At 32.1% G+C, this 18,048-nt stretch overlaps 1 protein-coding gene across 1 annotated transcript in view; it reads left to right on the top strand.

Annotated features, from left to right (window-relative positions):
- Nucleotides 1-188: 188 nt before the first annotated feature.
- Hr3 (nuclear hormone receptor 3 ROR-beta) overlaps nt 189-18,048 on the top strand; it is a 65,780-nt gene continuing 47,920 nt past the window's right edge. Inside the window, exon 1 of the mRNA XM_088240367.1 lies at nt 189-1,091. Coding sequence (XP_088096493.1) covers nt 836-1,091 — 256 coding nt within the window. The 5' untranslated portion in view covers nt 189-835. The remainder of the gene's footprint in view (nt 1,092-18,048) is intronic.

An 18,048-nucleotide genomic window follows, 5' to 3' on the forward strand; every position in this document is an offset into this window, starting at 1 on the left:
TAGAAGTGCCATAATATTTTATATATGTTAATATTATAAATTATTTACGACCCTGATACTGCCTTAATAAATTTATGTCGAAAAACAAAATATTTTAATAAAATTACGTTTCTGGACAATAATACATTACCCATTTAACTAGTAGTTTTACCCAGAAAATAAAAACCAATATTCTGAACAATGAAACCCGGTAACGTTTAGACAGTTTTAAAAATACGGAAGACCACAATGTAAAATAAATCGCACAAAAATAATAAAAACATAAAAAAGTATGATAACTTTTTAATAATATAAACATACCTGAAGATTTTTTAAGCAATTTAATAAAAAAACGGCACTAAATCTGTGATCTTCAAAGCGGCATAATTTTTATATTTTCGTATGAAAAACGAAGCAAACAGTTTATTTGTGTAAATCCGATTCCTGTATCATTTTGTGCATCAAGACGTTTAAATAAGTTTAATAATGATAAAAATTGTGCGGAATTGACAAAAAATCAGTGTTTTATTTAAAATTTTGGTGAATTGTAAAGTGAAAAGTAATACTAACCCAAAATTGAGTTTTTGGAAGATTCGAACGTGATTTTGAAGTTGAATAGAGAATTAACAAGTAGTAGCGAAAGTAGTTGTTTTTTGAAGTTTGAATATGATACAAACAGGAAAAGAAACGAATCAGGTATAAAGTTCTTGTTCTAAGACCAAAAAGGTGTCTTTTGAAGTGGTGAAGACGCTCATTGTGGTATTCCGTCAACTGGAGACCGGGAATTTATCACAATTAATACCGGCCGCCATGCCGCTGAGGGGACGGTGGATAACAGCTCCGGCCTGACCGGAGAATGGATCCTAGCCAGTATCACGAGCTGTTCGGCTCCCAGTGGCCGCCCGACTGTCTGCCGGGCCATGGCGGCCTGCCGGGACAGTCCGTCCAGGCGGGACGCTCCATCCCGACGGGACAGTCCGTGCCAGGGCAGTCCCATAGTCAAGTGGCCTCGGTGGCGGACAGCACGACGCCTCCGCCCAGCGAGGCGTCCTATGGGTCTCCAACTCCGACGGGAATGTTTGTGGATAAGAAGGGGCTCAACTCTATAAGAGGTAATTGGTCATTTCGTCGACTCATTCCATCAGTATCGAAAAAATACGTATTTTCTTCTTTCGTACGTGAGTTGCAATATTATTGATCTCGCTTATCATGTACGAGGTTTATATTTCCGAAGTGGAATTCTTTTCTTGGCCATTTTTATCTCATTAGTGTTGGAAAAGGGAGGGAATTTAGGCTGTGACCCTTTAAGGAAGAGGGAACCACAAAGTCCTCATTCATGATAACCTGGTCTATTGATGGACATAAGTAGGCCATCCGTTTCACTATAAGAGATCACTGCATGTTGTGTCCTGTTATCATTTATTTTGCATATTACATGTACGATTCGACCTCTTGTGATAAGTTAATGTGCCTTAGATCCTCACCAACGATTCTGCACGCGCCTCCAGATTATGTCTTTCGAAAAATTGGGGAACATCTTAGGGGTTTATCATCACGTTGATCTCGGAACATGGCTCTTTTTGGGTGTAAAAAGTAGAAGTACCACAAGGTTTAGTTCTAGGACCTACTCTTATTATTTATTTATAAAAAAAATAACAGTATTTCTGAAATCAGTTTACTTTCGTTTATTTCAATAACTAATCCAAAATAATAAGATTGTTGATGTACTAATATAATTAGGAGTACTACAAGGATCAGCTCTAGAGCCCTACCTATTTTATTTTTTCTTGAAAATTGACAGTTTTAATTATATCACATTAAATATTATAAATGTGATTTTCCAAATATTTTTATATAAGATTTCACAAATTTGTATGCAATTTTAGAGCTGTATAGATTTACATTTCAAACTTTCTTTTGGATAGTATTTATTGTTTCACCATTTTCTTTGTGGAATAACATTTTAAATATATTATTATTAAATCAGTTTTTATTTTTTACGACACACACGAGTTCAATATTAATTTAAACACAGCAAGTTTCGGGTATTCAGAATAACCCATCATCAAGTGTAGATATAAACTTATATTAACACCGATGACGGGTAATTCTGAATACCTGAAACTTGTGTTCCAACTAATACTCAACTCGTGTGTGGCGTAAAAATGCTTTATAATACATTATTTAGGATATTTGTAAGGAGTACCGCAGGGTTCATTTCTAGGACCCTCTTAATCTTTTTATTACTGAGATTACGCTAGTATTCTTTCAGTGTTGAATACACAACTTAGTTAAGTTTATTAATCTGATTAAGAGTCTTTTTTCGACAATTTAGACATCAATCCACTGTCCCTTTCGAATCGTTAAATCAAATAAAAAAGCTTAACAAATAAAACAAAATATTCGAGGCATCAAATTGGAACAACATCTGGCCAAGAACTCTCGAGCAAGAGCTAGATATCCGAGATAGCGAGAGTAATTGCCTCTTAAACAATGTTTAACTAATGTGAAAGATGTCGATCTCCAAAGTGATCATGTTCAGCTGCCTGACTGTTCTTGTTATCGGCTTAACCTTTAACTTTCTCTTTTCTCCGTTTACTCAACAAAATCAAAGAGCAGTATTCATTATGTTTTTTCTTGCATGTGCATATACGAGTATGTACAATTCATATTGCGAAAATGGTAGATTCTCAACATTTCAAACGATATTATCAATAGAGTAATCATATTACGTGTAACATCTTGTCAATTTTTATTTTGACCCATTTATTATAATATATATTGCCCATTCAATTGATAACTTCCACGAATTTTTATTGTGCGAGTATTTTAAATCTTAAGTATGACATATTAATGCTGTCTAGTGTGTCATTATGTATAATAAAAATTAATTATAGGCCGCTCCTTCTATTACAGTAAACTCAACTAAACACTAAATCAATGCTAGAGGACGTTAATTTGGTGTCGTGAAAATCTTTTCCATATTGTTTTGGAAGGAACCGAAGAGGGTACAAATCGCGGGGCAAAAAGGATGACCTCGACTCCGCAACCAAAGTATCTAATCTAAAAAGGGGATATGAGCTTAGTTTTTCTGGGTTATTGTGTCGTGTGTTGCTCACCTCGTTTCAGATCGCATTGCCGCGTGGTGAGAGTGATATGATTTGTACGAGGGTTGATTTATATGGTTCATCTTTGACCTACTTCGAGTTAGCCAGTCAAGCTTATTATGCATTACGTAGCCTAATATGTCTAGAGTACTTTCATATCTTCAGTTTAGAATTCAGAAGGATTTTGGCTGGTTTGATATTCTTGCACAAATTAATATCTAACTGTATAGATGCCCATGATATCCTTGCTCAGATAAACCTAAATGTTCCTCGGCGTAACTTGCGTCCCAATCCTGTCTTTGCTGTAGGAAATTATAAAACTAACATCAAATTCTTTTCCCCTCTGCCAAGGACACTCAGAACAGTGAACGATATCTTATTAAACGGTACTGTCGATGTGTTCCTATAGAAAGGGTAGGCGTTCAAGAAGCAAGTGGTGTTGTCACTCCTGACTCTCGAGAACAGACTTGCTATGTCTGCCTAGATTATGCCATATTTATATCTTTTGCTAATTATACATTTTGTAAATTTAAGTAGTCTTTAAGACTGTTTAGATTAAGTATTACTCATTAATGCTAATCTGTTAGGGCTCATTTAAGCCTGTTGATTGGCTTTTAAACAAATTTTAAAAAAAATGTGTAAAGTACCAAGTACCGCTGCGAAATGCCGTTCAGTGCTAAAATGCTGGATAATGCTCCAGCATATAAGGCGTCAGAGTCAATGGCTTCTATTCACGAATCTGGGTTTGAATTGGTTGAACATTTAACACCCCCCATAATAACCTGAACTAGCTTCCAGTGACTACCAGCTATTCCCGAAACTCAAGGAACGTGCGTTGATATTTTTTGACGATAGTGAGGTCATACTCGTATGTTGTGTAGACGAGTTGTTGGCAGAGGCCGGACAAATGTTTTACCAGGACGCTTTAGAAACGTTACTAGTATTTCTGGAAGAAGTGCATACAATTCCAGAGGAACTACGTCCAAAATTAAGGTACAAAGACTTTTTCTCATCCACCTTGAAATGGGTCAGAGGTGGAGTGTATCAATCAACCCTCGTATTTCTCCTAACGTAATCTTATTTAAATGGAATTTATCGTGCCACAGTCTACACATTTCACCAATTTATTTATGTATACCAGGATGACTCTCTATTTATATTGTTAGGATGTGTTTAAATCTCAATCGCTTCTTTCAATTTGAATTTAGACCCAGTAAAAGGAGCGCACAGAATGGAAAAGGAGATGAAATTGTGTAGTTGAAAAATAAACGCGAAAGAAAAACCGGTAGAAGGTACGAATCGTAATAGAAGATGACCCCTCGAGAGTAGCTAGTAAAGGAGATATGGACTACACATAATATGGCCAGTTAAAGGGCCATAAGAAATGAAGGAAATGCAGGTGTGCAGCTGAAAACTAACCCTGGGGATTAAAAAAAAACCAGTAGAAGTATTGGATGGAACAGTACAGGGCATGAAACGTAGACGACGAACCCTCGAGAGTAGCTAGTAAAGAAGATATGAGCTAGACGACGTCATATGGCCAGTTAAAGGACGGCGTGGAAGAAACAGGTGTGGAGTTGTATGGGAAAAAACCGGAGATTGAAACCAGAAGATAAAATTAATCACGAAAGATGCTTAACGAAATATTCAGAGCGAAGTTCTTATAAAAGCGTGCCTATTACTCTTTACGAGGTATCAAAACCCTCTTTATTTTTAGACTGTTCTTAGGCCCTCTGACGTCACAGCAACGTCGGCGGGTGACGTCAGAGCACCAGGCGCGCATGACGTTTGAGGGCAATCAACCTACACTACAGTACTGTATTACCGACCGGCTGCGACTGTTTTGTGTACGCTGATATACATAGAATCACCGGCGCCTGTTTTATCGACATTTTAGATAAAGGAATTCCGCGTTAGGCGACAGGACAAACGAAAAAGTTGAGATACCCGAAATTCAATTTTAATACAATCAATTTAAAAGCTGTTTAAAATTGTATATATTCCCAAAGCACGTTTTAGTTCGCCAATCGTCAACACGCAAATGACGACGTAATGCAACAAAGACCTAACTATGTTGACTAAATGGACAAACACAAACTTACTTACACTTAATGAAAAAAAATGCAATATTATCCATTTTGAAACTAGAAAAAAATGTCATAAAGTAGATGCTTACATAAATAATGAACGACTTACTGAAATTGAACATGTTAAATACTTAGGACTAACAATAGACAGACAACTAACATGGACAATTCATATCAACAATTTAATTAGCAAAGTGGCGACATTATCGAGTCTATTTTTAAAAATCAAAAATTTTATTCCAAAAACGGAAAAAATTCTAATGTATGAAGCCTATGTAAAAACTAAAATATGTTATACGCAACTATTATGGGGAGCAGGATATCAAAATGACATAAACAGACTACAAGACAACAAATTAAAATATTAAAGTTAGTATATGACCTTCCCTATTTAACTGCAACTAGAGAACTTTAAAAAAAAACTAAACAATTAAATATAACTGAACTCTTTCAACTAGAATCATTAAAATTTATCCATAAATTAGCCACTAATGTAATTGTAGACGAAGAACTAAAACTAGTAAAAAATTGTAGTCAACATGGACATAATACGAGAATATCAGACAAATACCATACACAACTTTCTAAAACAAGACAAGGACAATCAAGACTAATGAACCAGGGACTGAAATTATACAATAAACTACCAGACAAAACTAAACAAAAGACTCTTTTTTCTTTTCAAAAGATGTAAAAAATATTATCTTGAACAACAGAGTATAAATGAAAAATGTATATATTATTTTATGTAATATGAATGTAATAATCCGTATGGGTTTATAAATAAATTTTCAAATAAAAAAAAAATAAAAAAAACAAAATTATCGTAGGAAAAAAAAGTAATCATTGAAAAAAAATAAAAAATTAACACGTCATAACCATTTCCTTATCCGCATCGAGTAGTGCATAGGTAATTGCATTGATAATTTAAACAAAATATAAAGAAGCCGAGGTGGTCAGTTTTACGTTTCAGGAGCCAGTCCAGAAACATTAAAATAATGCGGTGTGGAACCACCCTAAAACGAATATTTTGCGTCTGCCCTGCCAGGGATCGAACCCAGAACCTCAGAATTGTATTCCTCATCCGCCCCGACATAGAATTAAAATTAATTTTAATTCCTACGGGTACATATTTTACTGAATAATATCGTAATCATCATCATTCCATGTCCGCTCCAGTTCGAGCAAATGGCTTCCAGTATCTACAAACTGCTTTCAGGACTCTCTGTCGACGGCCAACTCCAGTGCGTCAGCCCAACTCGAGTCCACATCAAGTTTGATATGAACTGCCGACGAACTGTCAACTAAAATTAAACGAATAAAAATAACATGATAAAATTCATTCTCTACACAGCTGTGTGATTATTTGCTGTTGCGGATTCGTTATCATGAATTTAAGACACTGTTTATCATTGCCAAATACTTTTTTGAACATATCGTTTTACACCGCCGATTTTTTAATATATTAGATTATTTTTGACTGCCGATTTTTAAGAATTAGCTGGTTTTATACCAATACATAATTATGTATTCATTAACCTGTTGCTTCATTTAAAACGAATACTTTTAAAAAACATTTTTCAAAATGTACCCATCTCTCAAACGTGTCAAACTAAGCGTTTTCAAAATAGTAAAACATAAAACTGCCACGCCGAGTCTAAACCGCCGCAATTCACATTTCGTCGTTTTTGATTTATTTATTTATTCGTAATTAGCGTTTAATTTGCTATAAGTAAATCCTACTATTTTTCGCTACAACTGCGGTGGTATTCTGAACCGCTCTCGTGGCCGTAGAAAACACTTTTATCTCGCATATTTACATACAAAATACGTGGGATAAAAGTGTTTTACGCACGTATTTTGTATGTGAATGTGCGAGATAAAAGTGTTTTCTACGGCCGCAAGACCGTTTGGAGTATCATACCTGGAAGGTTGTAAATCAAATACCTACCCATGCAGTAACGTCATTTTTTTAGCCCGCAAATAATTAAAATACTAACTAAAATACGGTTTTAAAAAAATATTTTTACCTTGATTATTTTTAAATAAAAAAAGGGTTATATTTTATTTATTACAAAAAAGTGTGTGGTTTAATTTAAACTATTTATGCTCAAAAGCAGAATCTGCCATTAGTTTTCTCCAAAAAATAACTAAAACACAATAAACCTTATGAAATACTGCATTTTAGACCGTAATACTTACTAGAAGCCACTAAATGTAAAAAAAATGCACTATTATGTTTAATTACTGCGTTTTCACTAGTTTTGGGCAACTTTTGGTCTTCAGTAGCTGAAGCGTGTTGGAAGGGCTATCTCTATGTTGAACAATATTACTTTAGACATTGACATTTTTAACTCTCACTTTTTTAACGTGTTATTCTCTGGATATTATGTATACCCATGTGTTATTTTTACATTTAAATTTTTTTTTTATTTTTTTTTTAAAATTTTTTTTTGCACCACAACAGGCCAGGAGGCCTTATTACAGTGGTGAATTACATCACAGAGCACCCAGGCTTGAGAAAAATCACATTTTTATTTTTTGTGTTCTCACCGGGAATCGAACCCGGAACCTTCCGTGCGTGAGTCTAGCGTCTTGACCACTACACCACGGAGGCCGCCGACATATTTTACACATATTTACCTAATTTTACCTTTTTATTTTCATTGTTTCTTTATGCATGAATTACGATATTCCATTTTGTAATGTACATATATATGATAAATAAATAAAATTGAAATTGAATTGAAATAAAGGTTATATAATACCATAAACGTATAAAAAATGTCAACGTTTTAAATAAAATAATAAGAAAATCTATGCATTTACCTGTCTTCACATTTGAAAAACGTTTTTCAAAAAAATATTTGGAAGTCATAAAATACATACAATTTGTAAGTAAGCATTGCTAACATATTTTAAACATTTCCTCAATTACATAACTCCACCATCTTTCATAAATTATATAGAATAAGGGTATAGCTTAATTCAATCAATTTAAGTTATAATTAAGATTAAGTAAATAAAAGATTGAGTTAAAAAATAAATTAGCGTTAAAGATAAAAAACGTTTTTTTTTTAAAGAACGGAAAAGAGAAAATAAGAACATATAAGATGTAATAAAATAAACTAAAATTAATTTACGTACACAAAAATAAAGATTAGATTAGTTATTTATTAATTTTACAGAAACAAAAAGTCGACAATGATATAATAACATTAAAAAAATGCGGTTCAAAGACAGACCAGCGAAGTTTTTAAATAAAAATTATGAATATTAAATTGCGGTACAACAAAACGGTGTTTTTATGTGTATTTTGTATGAGAGTAAGAGTAGAGGTGTGTTTGTGTGTATTTGTGTGGGAGTAAGTATTCAGGTGTGTGTAAGTGTGAGCATCATTAAATAGCAAGTGGGATCGTACCGCAGCCAGAAATAATAAGTCCTTATTTATTTGTAATAATTAAGTCAGAGTAAGAACGGTAGAGGAAAGACTGTTGTGCATAGTCAGTGCTACAGATTGGCAGATGGAATAAATACTTATTTCTTGTCACGTGAAAGGGGACACCTCTTCGTTCTGATTCTCAAGGCACTCTTTTAATACCCATCCACAATTCCTCTTTCTTCTCTAACTCATATAGTGTCCATGCGGCTCGACTGTGGAGTCATCTCCCATCCACCATCAAAGATGTTACTACATTATCTCTGTTTAAATGACGCCTGAAGAAACATCTCATTTCTCTTCCTTAATCTCTCCTCCTTATAAATAAATTTTAAAAAATTAAGATCTCAGCCTTACAACGAAATAATTTTATTATATTTATTTTACTTTTTGTACATAATGTTATTTGTACATTAGTGGGCTTATTGCCAAATGGCAATTTCTTCCAACCAACCAATAAAATAAAAGTTTCATTTTTATAATTCAAGTTACAGAACATATTCAATAGAAAAAAAGAATTAAAAAGCTAAAGATGTATAAAAATAGATATAAACGTATTTGTTTATAAATTACCATAAATCAAAATTATTACTCAATGGGAAAAGGGAAAAAAGAGGAAAGAGGAAAAAGGAAAGGAGGAGAGATTAAAGAAGAGAAAGGAGATGTTTCCATTATCTTGTTTAATTTTTTTTTGCGTTTTTCTCGAAAGCGGTTTTTCGAGTTGCGGCGGTTTGGGGGTCGCGCGGCCGGGCGATTTTGGGCGCCGTGTCGCGAGTCGTCGCTAAGTGGGTTAAGCCTCGGGCCCGGGGTGCGGACTCACTGGGTTAACAACACGGAAGCCCAGTGGAGATTCGCGTAGGTCGTTCGTTGAACTGGCCGAGCGGGTCGACGACCCGCCGCGATACCGATTATTTCCACTGTTGTGCCCCGCCGGCGGGCGCACTTGCGACGGAATACGCGGCAGTACACCCAGCGTACGCGCACTTACGACAGTTTAATTTTTGATCTTCTTATTACACGCGGCTTACCGCGCATACATTTATGCAACATAGGGGCTTTACTGTCATAATAATAATAATAATAATAATCAAAGTTTATTAACAAAAATAACAATAACTTTATCTACTACATAAACACTTAGGTAATAGATTTCTCTGGATCATGTCTAGTCTGCCTAACTTAGGTGCAACCTGTTTTAAGGCAGACATTTTTATGCAAAAATAAACAATTACATTACTACCAACTTGTTAATATACTAAACAGTTATACAATATTAATTTATTAGGAATTTATTTTTAGTAAATTTTCCGATTTTTCTCGACCTAAATCCAGTAACCAACTTTTTACAAATTTGTTAAATTGAATCTGGGTCATGGTTTTGCAATCTTTGGGTAACATATTTATTTTTATTTATTTACTTAAGTTAGTTAATATTACATTGTATATTAACTAATATATTTACAATTATAACAAATATTTCTTACATAACTACATTATTACAATAAACATAACATTTTTTTTTTAAATCCGTAAGTTTTCTTTCATTCTTCATACTTTCAGGCATCTCATCATACAGTTTTAACCCTTTATACATTAAGCTATTTTGTGATTTTGTTTTTTACTTAAGTGGTAGTCTTATCCTATTTCTATTTCTTGTCCTATATTTATGTACATTTCTATTTAATATAATTTCACTTATAAAATACTTTGGCATGAGATTATTAAACACTTTATATATAAATACAAATACATTATACAATAATCTTTTCTTTATTCCTATCCAGTTCAATTGTTTTCTCATTTTTTCAACACTATTATATTTGCTTTTTTTCAGTATAATTCTCATTGCTCTATTTTGTAGTATCAAACTTGTTTATGTCTCCCTCGTTAGCTAAATATAATATAGTAGAGCAATAGTCCCAATGAGTGGCAATTATTGTTTTGTATATAAGTTCTGCACTCTTTTTATTATTTTTTTTTCGAATTCTTCCTAGGAAGAAAATCTTTTTTAAAATTTTCTTATGTATATATTCAAAGTGTGATGTTAAATTTAATCTGGAGTCAAGAATAATTCCTAAGTATTTCATTTCATCAACCCTTTCAATAATTTTACCATCAATATTTACATTCATTGTTATGCCATGTGCTTTATTACCTATTTCCATATATTTTGTTTTACTAACATTTAATTTCAATTTATTTATCTTTAGCCATGACGATATGTTCTGTAGATCTTCATTCACATATTGAATATTTTCGGGCCCAGAAACCTGAAATTTCTTTGCCCGAATTCAGAGTTTGTGATAGACCCCATGACCCATCCTCTAGTTTGACTTCTGGTAGTGTGGGAGTGTTCTTTTTGGAATTTGATTGAATAATTTACTTGCACAAACATTATTATTCTAAAAATATATAATTGTCTTATATCTAAGATCTCGAATTCCTCAAATAACTTGACGCTGGGGTACCTGAAGGGCTTTTTAAAAATGATTTTAATGGTTGATTTTTGAGCAGATTCGAGAGATTTTAATATTGATTTATTGATGCCTCCCCATCCTATTATGCCATAAGTTATATTTGAATTACATAAAATAAAATATAGTTGCTTGAGTTTAAGTAGATATAAGATGTTACGTATTGACTTAAAGACATAGGAAAGTTTTCTATTTTTTTGTGTTACGCATTAAGTCATTGAAACAAACAGCAACAACAAACCATCACGCCGTTTCACCGTAAGGGTAGGCAGATATGATAGAACGCCACATCACTCTATCTTTGCATACAGATCTCGCTTCCTCTACATTCATACATCTTATTTTTTATTTTTATTTTTATTTAGTCTGAAAATAGTACAAACAAAATAAATAAATGTCCTAATATTAACTTATATCTAATTATTATTAAAACATATACTATAGTAGGGCTAATTTAATAGGTCACATTTGACATTTGTCGGTTTTAGCTTCATAGTGAGGTGACATGCTTAAAAACGTCGATTAAAGTGAATGAATCGATTCCGACTTCAAACATAAAATATGTGAATTGAATTAATTTACTATGAAAAAGTACTTAATTTTAATAGTACTTAATTTAGTACTGTAATTTTATTTTAAAAATCATAAGTCGAATCCCTGTCCCATTATTATTTTCTATCGTAAATTTAAGGAACAAAATAAGATAAGTACATAATTAAAAAAAAATATTAACATTAGATTTTTCTGGGTAACATCTCTAGTGTTTAAAAAGAAAAAGGGTTTATTGATGCAACATTGTAACGACGTTTAGAACAGTAAAAGTTTATTATGTTTAGAATGGTTTATTAGTGAAAGTAAATAGTAAAATTACGTTCTTTTGTCATTATTACAGTAAATATGTTATCGTAATTGAAAAAAGTTAAGCAATTGTGCAGTTCTAAATTCGAAAAAATAAAAAATATTTTATTACCGCCCTTACAAGGTTATATTGTTGAATTTTGTTGAAGTGTCAAACGTGACCTATTAAATTGGCCCTACTAAAATTATTAACATTTCTAAACAATATACGTACACTTAAAAAGAAAACTTCCATAAAGCTAACACGAATAAGATTACTTTTTAAAAACTAACTTATCTGCTAAACACATGTTTTTTTAACTGACATTTAAATGAAATAATATTTTTTTGCTCTCTTATTTCTAATTGTATTTCCTTATAATATAACTGTACGTCTTCTCATGCACGCGCGCCGACTATTCCGACTTTTGACATCCATCTTCAAGTATTTGTTGGATTTGGTCGTGCCATGTCTTTCTCGGTATTCCCCTATTTCTGCATCCATCAAAATTCGCATTGTAAATATTCTCAGCCGTTCTTTCGCTGTCCATTCGTTCTACATGTCCAGACCAGCGCGGAGCTCCTTTCTTGATCTTGTCGATAATGCTTGTCTCAGCCTTACATAATGTACGGATCTCAACATGTGTGCATCATCGTACATAGTTTTACCATACATTCGCCTGAGCGATCGCATTTCGACAGCATTTAGCCTACTTTCATCCCTGTTTTTCCAAGTCTATACTTCGCTACCATACGTCGGGACCAGGACTCCATTGTGAAATTCTAATTTTGCCTCTTTCGACAAACATTTATTTGTCAAGGTCGATTTAAGTGCACCGTTCACTCTGTTTCCGGCACTCACCCTCCTTTCAATATCTTTCGCAGTCATTCCATCCCTAGTAAACACACTTCCCCGACACACAAATTCCTCTACCTGTTTAAGTGTCCCATTCACAGTGATTTCACAATCGTTCATACTTTCATTTCTTTCAAAAACCATCACATTCGATTTATCGACATTCATAATCGCGTTTAAAACTTTTTTATTCTTTCAACATTTAACATTATAACTCCCACATTTTTTTTTGTTTTTTTGTAAGCTTTGAATGAGTTATCTTTATTCTAGACATAGCATAAAATTTAAAATCAACATTTATTTATTTAACACTTTATATACATGTACAATTTCTTAGGTCTGCCAACAAACATACCAGTCTTAATTTCTTTGATAACATGTTGTCTTCTTTCAAACGATCACTGAATCAAATTTAATTATAAACACCTCTCTCCCGCTTCAACTCCCACCAAGTCTACTATATACCATTGTGTCTTTCTACTTTTTAAAAAAATAATTTTCTATGCCAAAATATGTCCTTAAAAATGCCCATTTTGCGTATATATAAATAAATAAGTAAACGTTAAGACACTCGACTCACACACGGAAGGCTTCGGGTTCGATTCCCGGTGAGAACACAAAAATTAAATGCGATTTTTCTACTGGGCCGTAATTTTTTTTTATTTATTTTTTTTTATTTAAATTTTAAAATAGGGCACACATATCATACATATTGTTATGTGTGTTCTAATAATAACATTGCAAATATATTTAATTTATAAATTGTTTATCACATATGTCTTGACCATTATTTTAAATTTTGATATGTTTTTTTCTTCATAAATATTTTTTTCCATTTCGTAATACTTTTTAATTGCTTTAAATAAAATTGAATTTTGTGACTTTGCCTTTTTCATAAATGGAAGTCTAATTTTGTTCTTTTCTCTAGTATTGTGATTGTGTTCATGCTGGTTCCGATCAATTTTTTTCCAAAATTCTGTTTTTTTATTAGAGTTTATAATTTTATGAACAAATATCATTGTATTGTAAAATATTCTTTGTTTATATGTTAATAATTTCATTTCATTTACCATCGACTTTACCCTCGTATATCTGTTTTTTTTCAAAATGATTCTAAAGGCTTTATTTTGTAATACAGTTAGTTTATCTATGTTTTCGTAATTCACCAATGTGATTAGGCCTTCTGGCCTGTTGTGGTGCAAAAAAAACATGTTTTATAAGCAGAAATGAAAGAATGACATTTAGTCTTCTTCTTCTTCTTCTGCAGCCTTATTTTCTCCACGGCTGGATGGCGGGCTCTTCCAAACGTCTCCATTCCTTCCTATCACCCGCTTTCATCATCCACGTTTTACCGGCAATAGAGGCAATGTCGTCAACCCATCTTTTCTGTGGCCTTCCAACACTTTTTGTTTGCCCGCGATCTCCACTTTATTATTCTGGGTGTCCACCTGCCATCATTTTGTCTCGTCAAGTGTCCTGCCCACTGCCATTTCAATTTCGCTGCACGATCCATTTTATCCACGACTCCGGTTCGGCGCCTTATTTCTTCATTTCTTATTCCGTCTCTTAGACATACACCGAGCATCTGTCTTTCCATGGATCGTTGCGTGCATTTTAATTTCTGGCTACTTTTTTGTGTTAAAGACATGGTTTCTAGTCTATATGTTGTCACCGGCAATATGCACGATTCATATACTTGTCTTTTCAAGCATATAGGGACTTGTTTATTTTCAAAAATATATTTAAGTTTGCCCTATAAGTACTTACTCTTATTTGGCATTTTATTTATCACTCCTATTTCTTACATATAGTATAGAGTGAGTTTCTATAAACCATATCGTAATTATCATTTCAATTATATTTTTATATATATATTCTTTTTCTATTGATTTCAATGATGCTATAGTTGTGTATTTTTTTTTACTACTCTATTTTACTATTATTTTGTTTATTTGATTATGTATTTATTTTTTATTTTTTTCATATTTTTCGCTTACAAACTATAATTAATAATAAAAATAATGTGACCTCACTGGGGTTTCCCGTGATGAGGACACATAACAATTTACTTTTTTGAAATTACATTTGAGAACAAATAAAGAATATTAACTTTAAAAACAAAGATAATTAACAAATATTCAGACAATTTTAAAAACAATGTATTTATGTACATCTTACATTATTTATGTTACAAAACACACAATGAAAATAACAAAAACCTAAAATAAGCTATACACTTGTGGAGCAGTTTATTCAATATTGGTATGGGTGAATGAGACAATCCATTTTACTTCTACCTAGCTCCACTATCCATTTCTTTATAGCCTCTTTAAACATTTATCATTAATCTAAATTTGTATAATTTATATTTTAATATTTATATCTGATTACCTTTTTTAGATTGTTTTCTTTGGAATCTTATAATTTTCTTTCCACCGTGTTTTTCCGGATTGTTATTTTGTTTCATCTTATGTCACTATAATTTTATCGAATAAATTTTACTTTGTATTTTTTTGTTAATTATTATGGCTTGACACGGGCACAGCCTAAAAAGCTATAAGCCCTATTCTTCTTGGTAACTCCGCTTTCTGGTTATCTTTACCAAGTTTGACTTTGTGTCCTAGATAAATGTATTCATCAACCACTTGGATTTTATTATCGTTAATGAAAATGTCTCGTCCTGTTGGACTCATAATCTTTGTTTTATGAATATTCATTTCCAAATCAATCCTATCCTTGGATTGGACATTTAGTCATACTTTCATTTTTGTCAAAAGCCAATATACTAAAAATATTATTAGTAAAAAATCGATCGATTGGAATGTCGATTTGATCCGCACATTCCTTAATAATGTACTTAATTATTTTTTTCCAAGTATAATAACGCATGATTCGATTTAAAAACGTTTTTTAAATATCAGGGGTATATTTTCTTGGAAACGTAGACCGTTCGCTGGAAACTTGGATGTTTTTTTTTAGCCATTTATGCGTTAAGTTTTCCTTGTTAGAGATGGTCCAGACACGAGTTATTTTTTTACCTAAATTAGTTGCAACAGAGGGAGAACACTTTTGAGAAGGGAATATGGATGTTTACGCATTTAAAGGGCTTATGACCTGTCATTGGCTGTTTTTTTCATTTTATTTTTTTATTATGATAACATTGCTCCAGAGTTTATAAAGGCGGTTGGAGAAATAATTTTTGTATGGCTACATAAGCTTGTTAACCTACGTTTAGAGGAAGAATACGCTCCCTCTGATTGGAGGAGAGCTGTTGTTATGCCTCTACACAAGAAAAAAGGGTTTAGGGTGGATTGCGGAAACTATACAGCTATCAGCTTTTTAAACGCTGTTGGAAAGATTTATGGCAGATAAATTGTTTATGTTTTTTACGATTATTTTAGTTTGTATAGCTTTTTATTTTTATTTTTTTTATGCCAATCAACAAGTAAGTAATCCCTAATAGATTGGGATTATGAGTAATACTTAATTTAAACATTCTTAAAATCTACTCAAATTAACAAAGATATGTATATAGCATAATCTAGGCGGAAATGGCAAGTGTGACATCGCGAGTCAGGAGAGACAACACCGCTTGCTTCTTAAATGCCTGCCCTTGCTGTAGGAACACATCGACAGTACCGTTTAGTGAGATTTCGTTCACTGTTCTGAGGATCCTCGGCAGAGGGGAAAAGAATCCGATGTTAGTTTTATAATGTTCCACAACAAAGACAGGATTGGTACGCAAGTTACGGCGAGGTACATTAAGGTTTATCTGAGCAAGGATATCATGGGCATCTATACAGTTAGATATTAATTTGTGCAAGACTATCAAACCAGCCAAAATCCTTCTGAATGTTAATGATGATAAAGTTAATTAGATTAATAACGTTTATATTTTATTATTATTTTATTTTATTTTATTAACAGAAACGGCAAATCTGCCTTTTATAAACATTTATAATATTAACATATTTGGCTTAATATTTTTTCCCGTTTTTTTAAAAACATGAATTTTAAAAACAATATTTATAAAAAAAAAAAAATCAAACCAAAAGTTATACAAGATTTAAATTTTAAAAAATAACCTAAAAATTATACAGTATATTCAGTAGAAAGATTAAATAATAAAACATTCTACAGTAAAACAACAAGAAAATAATAAGTACTGTTTCACACAGCTAGGCAAAGTGAACAAAAAACTGTATATGAAATGCATGAATAAATAAATATAATTACCATTCACCATCTTTGAAAAAGTTCAAAAGGTTTGTTCTATGGGAACAATACCCTACACTAAATATATCAGATACGTGGGAATAACTATTGCCGAGTTCATGAAGTCTATTTAATACTGCATTACAAGTATACACTGTCCGTGAATTGTTGCTACAAAACGGTGGCACCTGTCTAGTCATTCTTCCAGGCACCCTGAAGTTGATGAGAGATAACAGTTCAGGGCAATCCCACATTGAATTTACAATTTTGAATAAATTTAAAAGGTCTATAATTTTCCTTCTATCGTTAAGTTTTAACAAATTTAATGTTTTTAGTAAAAAATCGATATTTGAAAATTCATGACTGATTCTAAGTTTAAAATTTATATACCGTAAGAAATTATGTTCACTTTCTTAAAGACATGCAAAAAATCTTCACATTTCTAAATTTTGTTCCACGAAGTTCGGCAAAAGGTCTCTGGAATACATTGGTCGTATACAATTTAATAAACTGCCTGATGACCTTAAAAATGAAATGTCGAGTGGTAAATCTCAAAGACCAGAAATGAAGACCTATTTCTTGAATCTTTTTGAAAGTGATAGTTTTTAGCTCAGTTTCTGTGAATAGTCTATATATTGTGTTTTAGGTTTAAATGTTTTTCTTTTCTTTTTTTAATATTAAGTTCACAGAATGTTTAAATGTTTTTATTTTCTTTTTTAATATCAATTTCACAGAATGTTTAAATGTTTTTCTTTTTTTTTAATATTAATTTCACAGAATGTTTGAATGTTTTTATTTTCTCCTTTAATATTAAGTTCACAGATTGTTTAAATGTTTTCTTTCCTTTTTAAATATTAAGTTCATAGATTGTTAAAATTTGTTTAAATGTATACTATGTATTGTTACAAGAAATGAACTATTTTTTTTATGTACCGTCCCAAATGAGTTTTCTCGTACAACTCCTGGGAATATAATATCATGATATTCATGTCTTATATGTTTTATTAATAAATAAAAAATAAAAAAAATAAAAAAACTAATTTAAGGCATGTTT

The sequence above is a fragment of the Micrasema longulum genome, unplaced genomic scaffold (assembly GCF_059751315.1).
Source record: "Micrasema longulum isolate JH-2025_06_02 unplaced genomic scaffold, ASM5975131v1 h1tg002438l, whole genome shotgun sequence".
In the NCBI taxonomy this organism is placed as follows: domain Eukaryota; kingdom Metazoa; phylum Arthropoda; class Insecta; order Trichoptera; family Brachycentridae; genus Micrasema; species Micrasema longulum.